Source organism: Sphaeramia orbicularis, chromosome 18 (assembly GCF_902148855.1).
Source record: "Sphaeramia orbicularis chromosome 18, fSphaOr1.1, whole genome shotgun sequence".
Taxonomy (NCBI): Eukaryota; Metazoa; Chordata; class Actinopteri; order Kurtiformes; family Apogonidae; genus Sphaeramia; species Sphaeramia orbicularis.
In genome coordinates, this window is record NC_043974.1 from 30,459,444 (window position 1) to 30,479,512 (window position 20,069).

Below are 20,069 nucleotides of genomic sequence, written 5' to 3' on the forward strand. Positions count from 1 at the left end.
AGAGAAGTTGTTCTACCTTTTACGTTACGTCATATGTATATTTGGATATGTTTTTGGTATAAATTTATTCTTGCACTCAATGGACTGAAAACGAGCTAACGCTAGAGTAGCAGCTGATTACACTGGGTTACAAAAAAATGTTTTTTGCAAGTTGTGTAGGTTTTTTTCAACTGAATTAGGACCATTTTGCACCGCTAAATCCAAAAATGACATCTGTTTTTCTCAATCACGTCAGGTTTTTTTGCTAATTTGATTTTGAAAAATTTGATCTTCTCACAAAACTGATTACATTTTTGTGACTTTATCAGTTGATTTTTTATATAGTTCTCACCCGAAATAGGTTTTAAGAGAAAAAAAATCATTTTCTAACAGGATTCCTGTTAGGTACAATGGTGTATTCACCACAGATGTAGCAGAATACATCAGGCTTATGTTTGCAAGATCTTCTAGTCGAAGCCATTTCATTCACCTGTAATATTAAAAAAAAACATTAATCACGTTGGCAAAAGTAAAATCTTCAGAACTTGTTTATTGCAAGAAATAGGAAAGAATTTTGTATCATATGATGTGAAAATGCCCATAAATATAAGCAAAAATGTTAAAAAGCCAATATGTAGCATAGTTCAGAAAGTTGACCTGATTGAGCAAAATGAATGTGATTTTTGGATTCAGCACACCAAAATGATCCTAAATCAGCTAAAAAAACGTAAACAATAAATTTGTTGTTGACTAGTGTTATGTATAACATTTGCGGATAAATAACATCAGAGTTAGGGGTGTAAGAAAATATCGTTTCTGCAATATATCGCGATATTTCATTTCATGATACTGTATTGATATTAAAAAGTACTGTATTGATATTTTTAGGTATTTATTATTTATTATTATTTAACACTGTGAGTAAATAATGTTCGTTCCTTTGTTGGGATTGCACAAAAATAATGTTCTGATGTTAGTTCCGAACTAATAGAATATGAACATTTGAGCAGGATCTTAAACTCTAATGTCTGTAAAACATCATTTAAGTTTGAACACAGGAACATTTTTTGATATAGTATTAGATTCTGTTGGGATCAAATAAAAACGTGTTCAGTATTTGTGCAGATTTCTAGTGTAATTCAATTCTTCCAGGAAATAATCATTTTAAAGAAAGAAAAAACAAAAAAAATTGCCTTTTTAGCAGTATCATGACATATCGCGATCCTAGTGTTGTGATTTGTTTCATATTGCCAGATTCTTGCCAATACACACCCCTAATCAGAACAATACCTTGTTTTAATAAACAATTTGCATAAACACAGCATCCATGGGGGCCGCCATTGTTGTTTCACAGGCGACATAACATCAGAGCTCAGAAGTGGGAGTACATCGATCTAGTACGAGTTCACAGGTGGGAAGTCACGGGTTTGACTGCCATTCCAGTGCATTTTCACCAGTAGAAGGTTGGAAAAAATACAAGTTACGGGTTGCCTGGAACGCAGCATAATTCCTGCTTAATTTGTTGCGCTTATAACTAGTTACGTCACGACATTTGCACATATAAGGTCAAGACTTCTGAAAAACATTTCTCCGAGTACGACATAATTGTTTGTCAGCAGCAGCGGTTGTAGTCCATACTGAAAATACGTCCAAACTTTGAGCCGATTACACTGGTCTACAATTTTTTTTAGAAATTATCTGCCTCAGAGATTAAATAGGCTAAATGTTATGCATTTTCATAGGATTACTTGGGAAAAAACTAACCGAAGTGCTGGTTTGCTGATGTTTTCCAGGTATATGATAAAGTGTAATAACACATATATACTGGTTTATGTACATTTATATAATAGATTTATAAGTCTTCCTCTAGATCAGGGGTGTCAAACTCATGTTAGTTCAGGTGCCACATTAAGCCAAATTTGATCTGCAGAGGGCCCGACCAGTAAAATAATAACATAATAATATACAAATAATGTCAACTCCAAACTTTCCTCTATGTTTTAGAGCAAAAAAAGTTAAATTATGCCATCAAAATGTTTATATCTGTCAACTATCCTTTAAAATAATGTGAATATCGTGAAGAAACTGAAATTTCTTAAGAAAACTAAGTGCAATTTTAACGATATTATGTCTCTGTTTATCATTTACACATATAAATTACAACTTACAGATCACAGTTTGTCGTAGTAGTTTGTTTTAGTGTAAATACAGTAAAATGACATGAAAATTTTTACATTTACAAAAACAAAAATTTGGTGTTGTGAGTATTTATAGGTTATTATGATAGTATTTTACTGATCCGACCCATTTGAGATTAAATGTGGAACCTGAACTAAAATGATTAATATCTGTGTAATTTTTGCATTTCATAAATTCATACCAGGGGCCGGACTGGACCCTTTAGCGGGCCAGATTTGGCCCCCGGGCCACATGTTTGACACCTGTGCTCTAGATAGAACCAGTAAAGTGAATGTATTGTCATGTGCAGACGGTGTTTTGAAGTAGATCTTGTAGCTCTGAGACTAATATTCCTTTGGAGTCAAACCCATTCTCTCGTTTATTCTCGAATTCCATATTTTGACCCCAGACTGTATCTTGGAAACTTCAGCCAATCAGCATTTAGGACTTGATTTTTCTTTATCAGTGGCTCACATGTGGTAAAATTTCAAGATTTTTATTCTGGAAGCATTTGACTTGTAGACCAGTGTTACCTAAAATGTTCAGTTGTTGTATGTACAGACCTGATCAAAATCTTAAGACCAGTTGAAAAATAGCTAGAATTTACCTTTTGCACATTTGGATCTTAATGAGGTTTTAAGTAGAGCTACAATATACAAAAGCAAGAAGGGGGAGTGAGACAAAAAGCACTTTGAAAAAGTAATTTATTGAAAACAAGTAAACTGAAATAGGCTGTTTATCAGCTGATCAAAAGTTTAACACCGCAGGCTATAAAAGCCAAAATCTGCTCAAAATTCTCATTTTCTGTCGGGCATTCACACGGTCATGCCCACCTGATGGCTAAAGCTAAGAAGCTTTCTCTTCTTGAACGTGGTCGGATCGTCGAGCTGCATAAGCGAGGCCTCTCGCAGCGTGCCATTGCTGCTGAGGTTGGACGCAGTAAGACAGTCATTCTGAATTTTTGGACAGATCCTGAGCATTATGGAACAAAAAAGTCAAGTGGTAGACCCAAAAAAACAACACCTGCGCTGAGCCGGAGGATCCGATTGACTGTCCGTCAAGACACAGGGCGGTCCTCGACCCAAATTAAGGCCCTTACTGGTGCTGACTGCAGCGCAATAACCATCAGACGGCATCTGCAGGAAAAGGGTTTCAAAAACAAAAAACGAATTCAAAGACCTCGTCTCCTACAACGCCACAAAACTGCCCGTTTAGACTTTGCCAGGGAGCATCAAACATGGGACACTGAAAGGTGGAAAAAAGTTTTATTCTCTGATGAGAAAAAATTGAACCTTGACGGTCCAGATGGCTTCCAACGTTACTGGCATGACAAGGAGATCCCACCTGAGATGTTTTCTACCCGGCACAGTGGAGGGGGGTCCATCATGATCTGGGGTGCTTTTTCATTCAGTGGAACACTGGAGCTTCAGGTGGTGCAGGGTCGTCAAACGGCGGCTGGTTACGTGCAGATGTTGCAGCGGGCATCCCTCATGACTGAGGGCCCTTGTCTGTGTGGTAACAGCTGGGTTTAAAAACAGGACAACGCTGCAGTTCACAGTGCTCGCTTGACGAAGGACTTCTTCAGGGAGAATAACATCACTCTTTTGGACCATCCCGCATGTTCCCCTGATTTAAATCCCATAGAGAACATTTGGGGATGGATGGCAAGGGAAGTTTATAAAAATGGCCATCAGTTCCAGACAGTCGATGCCCTTCGTGAAGCCATCTTCACCACTTGGACCAATGTTCCCACCAGCCTCCTGGAAACACTCGCATCAAGCATGCCCGAACGAATTTTTGAAGTGATTAACAAAAACGATGGAGCTACTCATTACTGAGTCCTACTGAGAAAATTTTTTGTTCTGGTTTGGAGAGTTTTTTGTAATTTTTTGAGCGATGGTCTTAAACTTTTGATCAGCTGATAAACAGCTTATTTCAGTTTACTTGTTGTTTTCAATAAATTACTTTTTCAAAGTGCTTTTTGTCTCACTCCCCCTTCTTGCTTTTGTATATTGTAGCTCTAATTAAAACCTCATTAAGATCCAAACGTGCAAAAGGTAAATTCTAGCTATTTTTCAACTGGTCTTAAGATTTTGATCAGGTCTGTATTAATGAACACAAGTGGATGAACCGGACAGAAAGCACAGTGAACAACCTGGAGGGGGTGGGGTCATGTGCATTTAAAGGGCCGGCGCTCAAAACCACCTTTCTGGTGTCATTACTCAGAAATAGGGTTGAAGATGGACCTGTGGAGTTGAACTAATGAAGAATTCAGACTCAAGCATAGCATTTACAGTTTATATAGACCACAGGGAAATGTTTGAAAATGCATAATTCCATTTAAAAAAAAGCAAAATATCACTCCTTTAAACCACGGCGCAAAACAGCTTGTGTTTGCTGGATCGCCATCTGTATTCTACATTTGACAGAAGCAAAACTGGGAACAAAGCGATTACAAACACTAACATATATCTGGCTTGATTTATTTATTTATTTATTTATTTATTTATTTATTTCTAGAACTCGACACAAGTCAAAAGTGCATACGTTTAAATAATTAACAAAACCTATTAAGCGGTACATTTTTAAGTCCCGAAGCCCACCATCACTTACACTTCAACATAAAATTTAATCAACCACACGCAGTTAAATGAGAACAAAACAAGTAAGAAAACACAAGGCAACATTAACTCATGTTTCAATGATGCAAGAAATTACACGCAGTTTAACTTCGTTGTTAATGTCCCGTCGTAATGAAATAAAAACTTAATTACTCACAGTGTTAATTCAACCCCCTTTTATATTCAGTCGCAAGTAAAACACTTCCATGAACTATCTGTTAATAGTGAATAATTCAAAGTTACGCATCTTTTAATTTCCCTCTACTGAATGAATGACTAAATGTGATCATTACAACAGATAATATGAAACACTCGCTGCATATTTTACCTCGTGCCACACAAGACAGAGAAATTGGTAACAGCTACAAAGAGCATAATTGAAGTACTTACAGCGATAATCTGGTCTCCCACATGAATGCGTCCATCTTGATCTACGGCGCTGTCTTTCGTTATGCTCTTAACAAAAATACCCGAGGGCTCTGGGGAGTTGGAACAAGTCAGAAATTAAAGAGTAGAGAAAGAAGACCGGATACATGACATTAAGAAAGAGCAAATAGAAGATTCAGTCTGATGTAGGAAGTCAATGATGAGATAAAAGCCTGATTGAAAGACCTGATAAATCTCAACAATGAAAACCTCCAATAGTGGCCGTCTATTGTATTGTATCTAATGCTACATTATGGGAAAAAGCAATGGGATTTAATGCTTAAAGCTGCACTCATTTATTTCTGCAGGCACCTGCAGTCGTGGAAACAATTATTAGACCACCCCTTGTTTTCTTCAATTTCTTGTTTATTTTAATGCCTGGTACAACTAAAGGTACATTTGTTTGGACAAATATAATGATAAGAACAAAAATAGCTCATAAGAGTTTAATTTCAGAGCTGATATCTATCCATTTTCCATGGTTTTCTTGATTATTTTGTTCTTTTTGTTTATTATTTTGGTCGTTTTTACTAAATTTTACTAGTCGTTTTGTTGATTTTGTGATTAATTTGTCCATTTTTGTCCATTTTGTTGTTTTTTTCTGTTCAATAAATCTCATACTGTCGAACAAAAAGGGTTAAAGACATGTAAAGAACTAAATACTAGTACTTTGGTTTATAGAAGCTTGGCCCTTTTTGTTTTTCCTGCTGTACATCACATACAGTCGCAGAAAAAAGTATTAGACCACCCCTTGTTTTCTTCAATTTCTTGTTTATTTTAATGCCTGGTACAACTAAAGGTACATTTGTTTGGACAAATATAATGATACCAACAAAAATAGCTCAGAAGAGTTTAATTTCAGAGCTGATGTCTAGACATTTTCCATGTTTTCTTGATAATAACCAAAATTACTTCAGTTCTCACATCAGTATCTATGGCATTGTACTGATAAAAACAGTGCTTTTAGGCATTCCGTGTTTTGTTTTCTGTCTGTTTTAGTCACATGATACACACAGGAGTTAGACCCAGGGTTCAGTGCAAAGGGAGGTCACACTAAACACAACCACTTTGGTTTATAGAAGCTGCTGAATGAGACCTGTATATTTTGTTTGATTTTGTTCATTTTAATTAAATTTATTGTGTTAAATTCTTTTTTTTTTGGTTCATTTTGGTTGAAGTTGTTGATTATTTTGTTAAATCTGTCGATTATTGTCTTCTTTTTGTTTATTATTTTGGTCGTTTTTACCAAATTTTACAAGTCGTTTTGTTAATTTTGTGATTAATTTGTCCATTTTTGTCCATTTTGTTGTTTTTCTCTGTTCAATAAATCTCATATTGTCTGAACAAAAAGGGTTAAAGACATGTAAAGTAATAAATACTACCACTTTGGTTCGTAGAAGCTGTTGAATGAGACCTGTATATTTTGTTGGATTTTGTTCATTTTAATTAAATTTATTGTGTTAATTCCTTTTTTTGTTCATTTTGGTTCAAGTTGTTGATTATTTTGTTAAATCTGTCGATTATTTTTCTTCTATTTGTGTATTATTTTGGTCGTTTTTACCAAATTCTACTAGCCATTTTGTTAATTTTGTGATTAATTTGTCCATTTTGTTGTTTTTTTCTGTTCAATAAATCTCATATTGTCTGAACAAAAAGGGTTAAAGACATGTAAAGTAATAAATACTACCACTTTGGTTTATAGAGGCTTGGCCCTTTTTGTTTTTCCTGCTGTACATCACATACAGTCACGGAAAAAATTATTAGACCACCCCTTGTTTTCTTCAATTTCTTGTTCATTTTAATGCCTGGTACAACTAAAGGTTCATTTGTTTGGACAAATATAATGATAACAACAAAAATAGCTCATAAGAGTTTAATTTCAGAGCTGATATCTATCCATTTTCCATGGTTCTCTTGCTAATAACCAAAATCATTTCAGTTCTTAAATCAATAGCTATGGCATGTTTTCTTTTCTGTCTGTTTTCGTCACATGGTACACACAGAAGTTAGTACTTGAATGCATATACAAGTGTTTTTGATGACATTTGATGGTTTAATAATTTTTTTCCGCGACTGTAAATACAACAGTGAACTTTTAAAACCTAGTTTGAACCCTGTTATTATTCCAGTTTTAAGATGTATTCACACTTCTAATTCAGACCCTTGTTTATGCTCAGCTACAGATAAAAATCCTCTCTAGAACTGACGGATGCTCCTGCACAAAATCCACTTCTCTGTCGAGGAGGAGAAACACGCCGACTTTATGAAAAAGCACATATCAAGAGTTGACCTTTTCAAGATGGAGTCTTTAGGAACCAAACGGGGGGGGGGGGGGGCTTTATTCAAATGGTGGAAAAGTATGAAACAGAGTGTGCATGACTGCATTTAAACAGGCGTATTAGTCATATATGAGTTTTTCTTAGCCATGAAAACGGCTGATTCAGATGTCAGGGTAAGGGTAGAAACCAGAATGTTTTGTGCATGTAAACGGAGTCAGTAAATCCACACGCAAACATCAAATATAATGATCAGTGCAGGTTTAAACCACAAACTTAATTCACTGTCATTATTACCTGAATTTTTGTCTCCAACATAGCCCGCGATGGTAATGCCTAGTCCCTGGGTGTTCTTAGTAAGGCTCACATCAAAAGCTTCTGCCTCCTCTTCCTCATAGCCCTGTGACAAGATGAAATAAACATTATGAAAGGTTAACACCAACTGATATTCAACAAACGCTGAGGGATGATTCATACGACAACAGCGGAAAATCAAGTTAAGGCACTTTAGTCATCAGTACGGTCACCGAAACACTATAACGAGCATGCTGAAAAGAGGATACGATGATTCAAAAGTGACTCACTGATTCATTTGTTAAATCAGGCCTGATTATTATTCGCTGTTGTCGGTGCAATTTCTAAGAAGGAGGAAAAAACGAACGGCGTGAACCGTGAGTCACAGATACTTCAACCCTCAGTTTTCTTTACCGGTTTGTAGTCGAAACAGACAAGAAAAGATTTGAGACATCAAAGCTAAAGCTGCGTTTCCCAATTGTAGGATCTGGAAATAAAATGGGTCACGGAATCTTTTTTATGTCACCAAATAGTACATGTATTAACACTATTATCCTTTATATCACAGGTGTCAAACATGCGACCCATGGGCAAGAACCAGCCCACCAAAGGGTCCAATCCAACCCATGGGATGAATTTGTGAAGAGAAAAAAATGACACTGAAGATATTAACAGTCAGTGGTGTCAAAATCATTTTAGTTCAGCTTCCACATACAGACCAATATGATCTGCCAGTAAAATACTATCGTAATAACCTAGAAATAATGAAAACTGCAAATTTTGTCTTTGTTTTAATGTAAAAAAAAAAAAAAAAAAGGAAAATTACATGAAAATATTTACATTTGCAAACTATCCAGTTACAATAAATGTGAATACCCTGAACAAATATGAACAACCTGAAGAGAAATATGTGCAATTTTACCAATATTCTGCCTTCTATTACATTTTTTGTGCATTTGTAGATCCATGATGATCTGTAAGTTGTAATGCACATGTGTAAATGATAAACTGAGGTACAATATCGGTAAAATTGCACAAATTTTTCTTAAGACATTTCAGGTTGTTGATGTTAATCAGATTTTTAAGGAAACTTTTTAAATATAAACATTTTCATAATATAATTTGACTTTTTTTCACTGTTATTTTACCTACTTGTGATCATATTGGGCTCCATTTAGCCCCTTGAACTAAAATTAGTTCGACACCCCTGCTTTAGATGATGTAAGGAGCGACTTAAACTCCACTATAATTACTTAACACCTACTCTTTACATGAAGTAACAAATGATACACTAGTGTATACTGTATACTGTGTGCAGTATTATACTACTAATATGTTCACTTGTAAATAAATGATCTGAAATAGTATTAAAATGCTCTTATTTGTGCTTACAAATGGGTGCTTGTATGAAACTGGTTCCTAAAAACAGGACATGGGGGGCTAAAAATTCCAATTGTTATGAAGCAAGTTTGGAAAAACTTTGGGTCTATTTTAAAAATAAATATTTACTGAGATAAAAGAGAAACTATTTTTCAGATAAAACACATTTTTATATGATTTTTATACAAAAATTTGCATGTAACATGGTAGAAAGGACACAAAAATTATGTGTTCATATTTTTTTGAATGTCTTTTTTTTCTCACACAGGTACATTCTGGGAATCAAACTAATTATGCAAGGCAGAGTGTTTCACAAAAATGACCGCTAATGCAAAATCACTCACGATTTATATATGTTTAAATGGGCAGGTTCCACATGTAACACAAGTGGACACGATGGGTGACACACGAAACCTGGAATGAGATTCATGAAAAACCTGCACGTCTGGATTAGAAAAACCACTAGGATCCTCAAGTTTAACACAGTGTCTTTATTTATAGCGGTATATATGACCATTTCAAACCATGTTTTCCAGATCAAATGCACTGACATATATGTAGCTTTTCCTGTCCTATTTTTGGCCCCAGTATTTTATTAAAAAAATCATTAATTCTGGGATGGCTCAGAGCAAGAGTATAATTTTTTCTTCATTTATCTGAGGTCATCATCAGGTACATCCTGGGGGGAAATATGTCTAAATTTCTCTTTTATTATTGTGTTTACAAAAGCTGGCAAAGTTCCAGATACCAAAATGAACCCAGTTTCATAGAAGCACACATATACCAAAGGGGGAAAACAAAGCACACAAAAAAGAAAAATGAAAAAAGGAAGGTAATTTCACTTGCATACAAATTAGTGAAACAATCCATCTAATCTGACTGGAAGAATATAATAGCATTTTTAAACCTGTAGCAAATTCTACTTTTTCAGTCACGCCAGTTCATGTTAGAGTTCCTGTGGAGAGGAAAAGGCTAATAATTATCATTATGTTGCTCAGTACTCCAAAACTATTGGGGAAAAAACTGTAATGTAGAAATCCATTTACGTTTTAAGACATTGTATTTGAGTTTGACACCTGATACAGTTAAAGTTGTGGAGAATAAGTACATATTTAGTATACAGTCGCGGAAAAAATTATTAGACCATAAAAGTCATAGAAACAATGGTTATGCAATCAAGTACTAACTCGTGTGTGTATCATGTGACTAAAACAGAAAAGAAAAGAAAACATGGAATTCCTAAAAGCACTGTTTTTGTCAGTACAATGCCATAGATATTGATGTAAGAACGGAAGTGATTTTGGTTATTATCAAGAAAACCATGGATCAGTGTGAGTCGGGATATTTTATTTTATTGTGATGAATAAACTAACATTTATTCAAAGACTGGAATGAGAAGAGTGTGAAATGAGCTGGAAACATTGAATATGTATGAGTTAAACTAAACATGTATATTAAAAAAAATACCATTAGTTGTTCACTTTGTTTACTATTTAGCTTTTTTATTTATGGCTTTTAACCTCAAACCTTTGACTTCTTTTACAGTTTTACCTGTTTGTTCATTTGGTTCTTACTTGTATTATTTGCAAGTAATATGGAAGTAACAAAAATACTTATTCCGTTAGTATCATCAATGTATTTTGAGTATATCAAATATCGATATCAATATCAATATCGGTGAATATCGTTATCGGTTTTTTTGCCTATCATTAAAACCGATAAAATAATGCCTTGATTGCACCGGCATTTACCGATGCGTAAATGAAGCATTGTTTGCAGCTGAAAGAAATGTGCAGTTTTCAAAATTGTACAGTAGAGTTGCCACACTGTAATAGACTCATGGAGGGAGGGAGAGAAAATAAATAAATATGGCATTTTTTCTACAACTTAAGCTGAAGTATGTATTTTTTGCACAGACAGTGTTTACATTTTGAAAGCCTTGTTGCATTTGACAATGCATCCAATGGGGCATCACAATAAAATTAGGCATGATATGTTAATTCCATGACAGGAGATATGGGATGTTACCTAAAATTAGTTTAATATCCCACATATATCGGCAGCGGTATCGGTAAATATCGGAATCAGAAATTAAGCGTTGGACAATATCGGCATATCGGTTTTTGGCAAAAAAGCCAATATCGGACATCCCTAATTATTATACATTATGAGGTCTTGTACTTCCAGGTCTTGGCGAGACAATTTTCTGTTGCGTCTGTGTCTGAGTGTATAATTCTTGTCCTATCAAATCCTTTTATACTTTTTATAGTTACCTCCGCCAAGGAGGTTATGTTTTTGCCAGGGTTTGTTTGTTTGTCTGTCTGTTTGTCTGTCTGTCCGTTAGTGTGCAACATAACTCAAAAAGTTATGGACAGATTTGGATGAAATTTTCAGGGTTTGTTGGAAATGGGATAAGGAAGAAAAGATTAAATTTTGGTGGTGATCGGGGGTGGGGGGGCCCACGGGGGGGGGCGCAGACCAGAAAATTTCATCAAAATCTGTCCATAACTTTTTGAGTTATGTTGCACACTAACGGACAGACAAACAAACCCTGGCAAAAACATAACCTCCTTGGCGTGGGGGGGCCCACGGGGGGGGGGGGGGGGCACTGATCAGCCTTGGCGGAGGTCTGCGCTCTCCGAGTGCTTCTAGTTTTTATTGCTTTTATCTTGCTTGGATTTTTCATTAATGAGCTTGTACTATGTCGCCTTTATTCCTGTGTACTTTTTTTTTGTGTGTGAAAAGTGCTGCATGAATACATTTTAATTAGTTACACATTAAAGCATGCTTGCTACTTGGACTCATCTGTAAATACCTGTTGTTCGTTGACAGTGGGGAGTACGACCGGCATGACTGCAGAGACAGAGGGGGTTTCGTCCACCGGGCCTCTAGTTACGACCAGCTTCACACGGTTTCCACACTGCCGGAGGACCTGGGCCACCTGCTCACTGCCCATACCGTACAGGTCAGTGTCTCCGATTCTCAGGATGTGATCCCCACTGCGCAGGCGGCCATCCTGACAGACAAAGGTTTTCAAAGATTACTTTTGTTTGGCTTCAGAAAACAAACCCATACGGATTCTGTCAGTGAGGGTAAAAACGTGTTGGCATGAAAGTTAATAATTATAACTGCAAGAGCGCTCTGTCCAAATGAAAAGACTAAAAATAAATATACACTCCCTCCGAGAAAACAAGTGATTAGTTTCAGTTCTTTAACTTTTTAACTGATACAGTAGAGTGGCTTCTCATGAGGTGAACAACCAGTTTGCAGAAAGTATAAAGATCGGACTGTGTTTCAGTGGAAAAGGGTCATGTGGTCTAATGAGTCCAGACTGACCCTGTTCCAGAGTGATGGAGCAATTACCCATCATGCATAGTGCCTACAGTACAAGCCTGTGGGGGCAGTGTTACAATCTGGGGTTGTCGTGAGGCTAAATATTAGAGCATAGGACTATTTTTAATTTTTTTGGCCAGGTTTATAGTAGGGATGTCCCAATCCAATCTAAAGATCGGTATCGGCTGCTGATCTGGAATTTTTTAGAAGATCTGATCGGATTTAGTCACAAGATCGGGCTGATCTGGGCCCGGTTATCGGGGGGGCAAGAGGGGCCCTTAACCCTTACATGCACAAATTAGGAGAACCTTAATCAAGAATTTTTTCCTGAGTGTTTTTATTCCTCTTTAGGCATGAAAAAACCCAATGCGATTGAAAATTTTCTTATGAAAAATAAATAAAATACATCTACAAAAAAAAAAAGTAAAAAAAAAACAAAACATTTTAACCCTTTCATGCATGAATTATGAGAACCTTAATCATGATTTTTTTCCCCCTGTTTTTATCCCTCTTCAGGCATGAAAAAAAAATGCAATTGACAGCTTTTTATGAACCTATTTTTCATGGAGCCGCAAAAATGTCCACTCAAATGGATACGATGCATTTAATTTTTGAAGCAAAGAAACATGTATTTACTGATATACAGTGAAAACTATGAAATATAAACACTTTTAATGCTGCTAATCTGATGTTTTCTCATATTTAAACATACTCTAATACTAGTAATTACTCACTTCATGGAGATAATATACAAAAAACCCATTTTGTTAAAGAAAAAATGATAATTACAGTCTAATAACAATTGATTTGCACTCAAACATATTACTGCAAATCAGGTTTATCAAGAACAGCAAAGTTACATATGCGTAAGTGTCCACTGTGTTGGCTGATATGGAACTAAAACAACAAAACCCATGAATATATAAGAGAACAGCTGTAGAATAGCTGTCCACTGTAGTGACCACTATTCATGAAAGGGTTAAAAAAAATAGTAATAATAATAATAAAAAAAAAAAAAATTCTTATGAACCTTTTTTTCATGAAGTTGCAAAAATGTCCACTCAGCTGGACACCATGCATTTAATTTTTGAAGCAAAGAAACATGTATTTACTGATAAATTGCGTGAAAACTATAACTATTACGTTAAGGGGAGATCTACACAATGTTACCAATTCATGTCAGAAAACATATGTAATGTGTTAAAACTTTAATAACGATAGGTGCAAAAAAACAAAAACAACAAAATCCATGAACATACAGTACAGGCCAAAAGTTTGGACACACCTTCTCATTCTTTGCATTTTCTTTATTTTCATGACTATTTACTTTGTAGATTCTCACTGAAGGCATCAAAACTATGAATGAACACATGTGGAATTATGTACTTAACAAAAAAGTGTGAAATAACTGAAAACATCTCTTATATTCTAGTTTCTTCAAAGTAGCCACCCTTAGCTCTGATGACTGCTTTGCACACTCTTGCCATTCTCTTGATGAGCATCAAGAGGTAGTCACCTGAAATGGTTTCCTAACAGTCTTGAAGAAGTTCCCAGAGATGCTTAGCACTTGTTGGCCCTTTTGCCTTCACTCTGCGGTCCAGCTCACCCCAAACCATCTCGATTGGGTTCAGGTCCGGTGACTGTGGAGGCCAGGTCATCTGGTGCAGCACTCCATCACTCTCCTTCTTGGTCAGATATCCCTCACACAGCCTGGAGGTGTGTTTGGGGTCATTGTCCTGTTGAAACATAAATGATGGTCCAACTAAACGCAAACCGGATGGAATGGCATGTCACTTCAGGATGCTGTGGTAGCCATGCTGATTCAGGTTGCCTTCAGTCTTGAATAAATCCCCAACAGCATCACCAGCAAAGCACCCCCACACCATCACACCTCCCCCTCCATGCTTCACGGTGGGAACCAGGCATGTAGCATCCATCCGTTCACCTTTTCTGCGTCGCACAAAGACACGGCGGTTGGATCCAAAGATCTCAAATTTGGACTCATCAGACCAAAGCACAGATTTCCACTGGTCTAAGGTCCATTCCTTGGGTTTCTTGGCCCAAATAAATCTCTTCTGTTTGTTGCCTCTCCTTAGCAGTGGTTTCCTAGCAGCTATTTGACCATGAAGGCCTGATTCACGCAGTCTCCTCTTAACAGTTGTTGTAGAGATGTGTCTGCTGCTAGAGCTCTGTGTGGTATTCATCTGGTCTCTAATCTGAGCTGCTGTTAATTTGCGATTTCTGAGGCTGATGACTCAGATGAACTTATCTTCAGCATCAGAGGTGACTCTTGGTCTTCCTTTCCTGGGGCGGTCCTCATGTGAGCCAGTTTCGTTGGAGCGCTTGATGGTTTTTGCGACTGCACTTGGGGACACATTCAAAGTTTTTGAAATTTTCTAGACTGACTGACCTTCATTTCTTAAAGTAATGATGGCCACTCGTTTGTCTTTACTTAGCTGATTGGTTCTCGCCATAATATGTATTCTAACAGTTGTCCAATAGGGCTGTCAGCTGTGCATCAACCTGACTTCTGCACAACACAACTGATGGTCCCAACCCCATCAATAAGGCAAGAAATTCCACTAAGTAACCCTGACAAGGCACAGCTATGAAGTGGAAACCATTTCAGGTGACTACCTCTTGATGCTCATCAAGAGAATGCCAAGGGTGTGCAAGGCAGTCATCAGAGCTAAGGGTGGCTACTTTGAAGAAACTAGAATATAAGAGATGTTTTCAGTTATTTCACACTTTTTTGTTAAGTACATAATTCCACATGTGTTCATTCATAGTTTTGATGCCTTCAGTGAGAAGCTACAAAGTACATAGTCATGAAAATAAAGAAAATGCGAAGAATGAGAAGGTGTGTCCAAACTTTTGGCCTGTACTGTACAAGAGAAGAGCTGCAGAATAGCTGTCCACTGTAGTGACCAGTATGCATGAAAGGGTTAAAGAAACATCTTTCCCCCTCAAATTAAAGTTTCTGTAAGTAGGGAAAAGGAAAATGAGCTCCACAAATGTAGGGGAATTAGAGGAATTAGAAAAGCATCTTAAGTTTGACTTTCTACAGTCATATGGTCTGTGCGTACTCATTGTGAGGTGCGTACAGCACAGAACGCACCCCCATAGACGCGTTATAGCAAGGGTGGAAAACATACAGTCCGTGGGCCAAAACCACCCAGCCAAAGGTTCTAATTTTTCCCACAGTTTGAATTTGGAAAGTGCTAAAATTATACTTAAGTCATTAAAAGTCAAAGGTGTCACAAATGTTTTAGTTCAGGTTCCACATTCAGCCCAATTGCGATCAAGTAAAATAATAGCATGATAACCTATAACGCAGGTGTCAAACATGCGGCCTGGGGGCCAAACCAGGCCCGCCAAAGGGTCCAATTTGGCCCCTGGGATGAATTTATGAAATGCAGAAATTACACTGAAGATATTAACAGTCGAGGATGTTAAAATCATTTTAGGTCAATTCAGTCTAAAGTGGGTCAGACCAGTAAAATACTATCATAAAAACCTATAAATAATGAAAACTACAATTTTTTCTAGTGTAAAAAAAAAAAGTAAAATTACACAAAAATGTTTACATTTACAAACTAGCCTTTTACAAAAAATGTGAATAACCTGAAATTTCTGAATAGCAGTCTTTGGAATTATACCAATATTCTGCCTCTTACTAAATGTTTTGTGTATTTGTAGATCCACTGTGATCTGTAAGTTGTGATGCATATGTATAAATTATAAACTAAGGCAGAATATTAATAAAATTGCACTTTTTTTTTTTTTTAAAGAATTTTCAGGTTGTTCATATTTGTTCGTGATATGTTCAAGTACAGTTCATAGATGTAAACATTTTTATTATGAAATTTGACTTTTTTCACTCAAAAACATAGAAAAATCTTTGGAGTTGACATTATTTATCAGGTTTTATCCTATTATTTATATTATTTAACTGGTCCGGCCCACTTTAAATCAATTAGGCTGAATATGGCCCCTGAACTAAAATGAGTTTGACACCCCTGACCTATAAATAATGACTCCAAATTGAAATCAAAATTTCATAGCAAAAAGTGTCGGTATCAGATCGGTATCGGCAAAACTACTCATTAAAAAAATCAGATCAGAAGCAAAAAGAAAAAAAAAAATCCAGATCGGAGCATCACTAGTTTATAAGTTGCCTGATGCTGTTATGGAAACTGGAGCCATTTTTCCAAGCTTGGATGATTTAGTGCAATAGAATCCCATCCAGGTCAGCTGTCAATCACATCTTTAACCCACTATTTGTCTGAAAATGCTTGTGAGCAGACGATTTCTGCATCATGAGGTCGATTTTCTACGCCTGAAAACACAGCAAGGAGTAGATGAGAAGTCCTCAGACCACTTGAATTACAATATCCTGGAAGGTAATTATAGCATTTTTGCCCAAACACTGCAGCTTTAAATCATATTTCCACCACAATTATAGGCCTAAGCTTTTTAAACAGACACTTCTTCAACAGTCTGGAACAGTCAGGTGGAAGAAATCATCCACATTTCATCATTTGTGTGGCATCAACAAACAATGAGGGATTTGGCCAAAAATCACATTTTTGATGTTTTTAATCACAATTCATAAATTTAATTGCAATCTGTTATCTCAATTTGGATAAAACAGCTGTTCTCTTAGTGTTTGTTTGTTTGTTTTTTAATCTTGTTCTTGCATAATTTTTGAGTATATGGAAATAATGTTCACTCAATGATGCATACTGATTAAAACTGAACTGAAATTAGACTGAAAACAGAGAATTTCTAGCTATTACTACTGGGGTTTATTAGACAATCTAAATATATAGTTAATAAACAGCTGTAATTAGCAGTGAATTGTAATTTAATCAAACAACGACACAATTTAAAGTAAAAATCCCATCCCACTATGCACTTTTCACATTCTGGCGCTTAATCAGACACTTGCCCAGCAGTCTTTTGTTGACACTGAGAATTAAGGCAGGGAATGATAGGATTGGGAAAATATTTGGGGACTGGCAAAAATCTACAGTCTACAGTCTGCCGTTTGCTTGCGTTTTCCATGGCAGTCGTACTTTGTTGACTTCTCGAACGCCTCACTCGGATAAAAATGTCTTGGTTTTATAAGCAGGTCTGCGTCCACCACTCTGATGTCTACATGTTGTATTTTACTGTTATTTATATGTACATCAAATAAGGGAGGGAAGAGACAGGAAGTAATTTGTCTGATCAGTGGAGCTGTACATTTAGCTACGCAGCTCCGTTTGATTGTTGACATAGCGTGGATTCACTTTACTAAACGCCATCTGAATAATCATAAGTTTGGAGACAGTAAGACCACGTGAGCCACAGCAATTGTCAGATAGACCACCTCTAGCATCCAAAACAGTTCCAAAGAGCGTTTACCTGGTCAGCTATTCCTCCTGGAAGGATTGTTTTGACAATAACCCCGGTGGTCTTTCCTCCAACAATCCCAAAGCCCAGGCCGGTGCCGTCATTGACCAGCTCAATGGTCTCCAGATGCTGCCACTGGATGACAAGAAATAACAAACAAAATCATAATCATTGTTTTTTTTTTTGTTTTTTTTTTAACCCTTTCATGCATAGTGGTCACTACAGTGGACAGTTATTCCACAGCTGTTCTGTTGTTTATTCATGGGTTTTGTTGTTTTAGTTCCATATCAGCCAACACAGTAGACTCTTATGCATTATCCCATAAACTGCAATTCATACAATTACTGTAACTTTGCTGTTCTGGATAAACCTGATCTGCAGTAACATGTTTTAGTGTAAATCAATTGCTAATTGTTATTAGCCTGTAATGAACAAACTTTTTTTTTCCTTTTTTTTTTGCATATCCTCCTGAGACCCAGCAATGCATTTTGTCCTCTGTAGGGGACAAAAGTTTGACAGTTTTACTTTAAAAATGCTGTGCATTGCAAAGGATATTCCATTAAAAAAATCAATTAATAAATAAAAATAATTTTAAAAATGTATCTGAAAAAACTGTTGCATTATGCAATTTCCAAACAAGATAATTTTTTTAATGTAAAAAAGCTAAAACTGTCAATTTCCTGGGTCTCAGGAGGATTTTATCTCCATGAAATGAGTAATAACTAATATTAGAGTGTGATAAAATGTGAGAAAACAGTAGCAATTTAGCAATTAGCAGCATTAAAAATGTTTTTATTTCATAGTTTTCACACAGTGAATCACTTTCTGATGATGATTTTTAAATAAATATTTCTTTGCTTCAAAACTTAAATGCATGGTGTCCAGCTAAGTGGACATTTTTGTAACTCCACGAAAAATAGGTTCATAAAAAATTTTTGTAAAAAAATCAATTGCATTATTTTTTTCATGCCTGAAGACGAACAAAAACACTCAAGAAAAAAATATGGTCAAAGGTTCTCATAATTCATGCATGAAAGGGTTAAATAATTTTTGCATCGTTAACACATGGTAGTTTTCATCTTCGGTTTCAAACGGGAACACACACTAGGCCTTTGTCAGCTGTGGTGTCGTATTATTATAATAGAGCTGCGTCTGTGTTTGTATGTGATTAGAATGTCTGCACGCTGTAGACTGTGCACACAGCAAAACAAAATGTCAAAATGTGAGCGTTTCTGCACTGTTGGCACATTTCTTGTTAATAATACCGCGCTGGAGTTGGCAGACAGTGTACTGGCGGCAGAGGGTGTGCGGGATACCACAGGACTGGCCAGTTGAGGTATTGGTCCTCTTGCCACTATGAGCTGCACCCTCTCTGAAGCGCTCTGCAGGATGCCTATTGCCTGCTGGTGGGTGACAGTCTGGTCCAGGGCCTGGCCGTTAATAGCCAAGATCTGGTCGGCTTCTTTGAGCTTGCCATCGCTGCAGGACGAAGAAGCAGAACAGAGAAAGACGCAGCAACTCGGTTATTCAATTAGTTCTGAAGTCTGTCTCCTGGGCAATCTTTAAACGACGGCGTCTTGACTCGTACCAGTGGGCCACGCTTCCTGGCTGAATCTCCTGGATAAAAATGCCGAGCTCTCCGCGGTTCTCGCTCTTCAGGCCCACCACGCTGAACCCGAGACCTCCTGACACCGGCTTCTGTAGCTCCACATGCGTCACGTAGCGCCCCTGTGTCACACACACACACATACTTTCTTTTTTTTTTTTTCCACTTTGCCCCCACGCTGCTACAGCAACGCATCAAAGCTACAGGCAAACTTTAGAAGTCTATTTGAAGTGCCTCAAGAGAAAACATCACCGTGTGCGGTCGGTAGTTCTGTAGTTCTCACTCTTGAGATATTTGTTTAAATTAAGCAAGATCTATTCCAGGTGATCTCAGTAGTACACTTCAGACAGGCAATATTAGCAAGGGTTATTATGTTGATATTTTAACTCCAAAGAGACAGGTTTTCAGGTGATTATACCTGTGCCATGGTGTGAAGAATGTGCTCAAAATCTTCTGATGTCTTGCCATTGACGTGTGCAGCAGCTGAGATATCGGAGTAGGAATGATGGCTGCCATTGGGCTTGACTGCAATGCCGTGATCGCTGAGGTCACTCCCTCGAGACGACGGGACGTTCCCCT

At 36.8% G+C, this 20,069-nt stretch overlaps 1 protein-coding gene across 4 annotated transcripts in view; it reads right to left on the minus strand.

The window, feature by feature from the left end:
* The window catches only part of mpdz (multiple PDZ domain crumbs cell polarity complex component), a 135,036-nt gene that overhangs the window by 92,444 nt on the left and 22,523 nt on the right, over positions 1–20,069 (minus strand). For all 4 annotated transcript variants that reach the window (XM_030161758.1, XM_030161757.1, XM_030161760.1 and 1 more), the window contains exons 4-10: positions 19,909–20,067; positions 19,473–19,612; positions 19,150–19,363; positions 17,897–18,019; positions 11,970–12,170; positions 7,778–7,880; positions 5,169–5,257 (exon numbers count right to left, since the gene is read on the minus strand). In XM_030161758.1, coding sequence (XP_030017618.1) covers positions 5,169–5,257; positions 7,778–7,880; positions 11,970–12,170; positions 17,897–18,019; positions 19,150–19,363; positions 19,473–19,612; positions 19,909–20,067 — 1,029 coding nt within the window. The remainder of the gene's footprint in view (positions 1–5,168; positions 5,258–7,777; positions 7,881–11,969; positions 12,171–17,896; positions 18,020–19,149; positions 19,364–19,472; positions 19,613–19,908; positions 20,068–20,069) is intronic.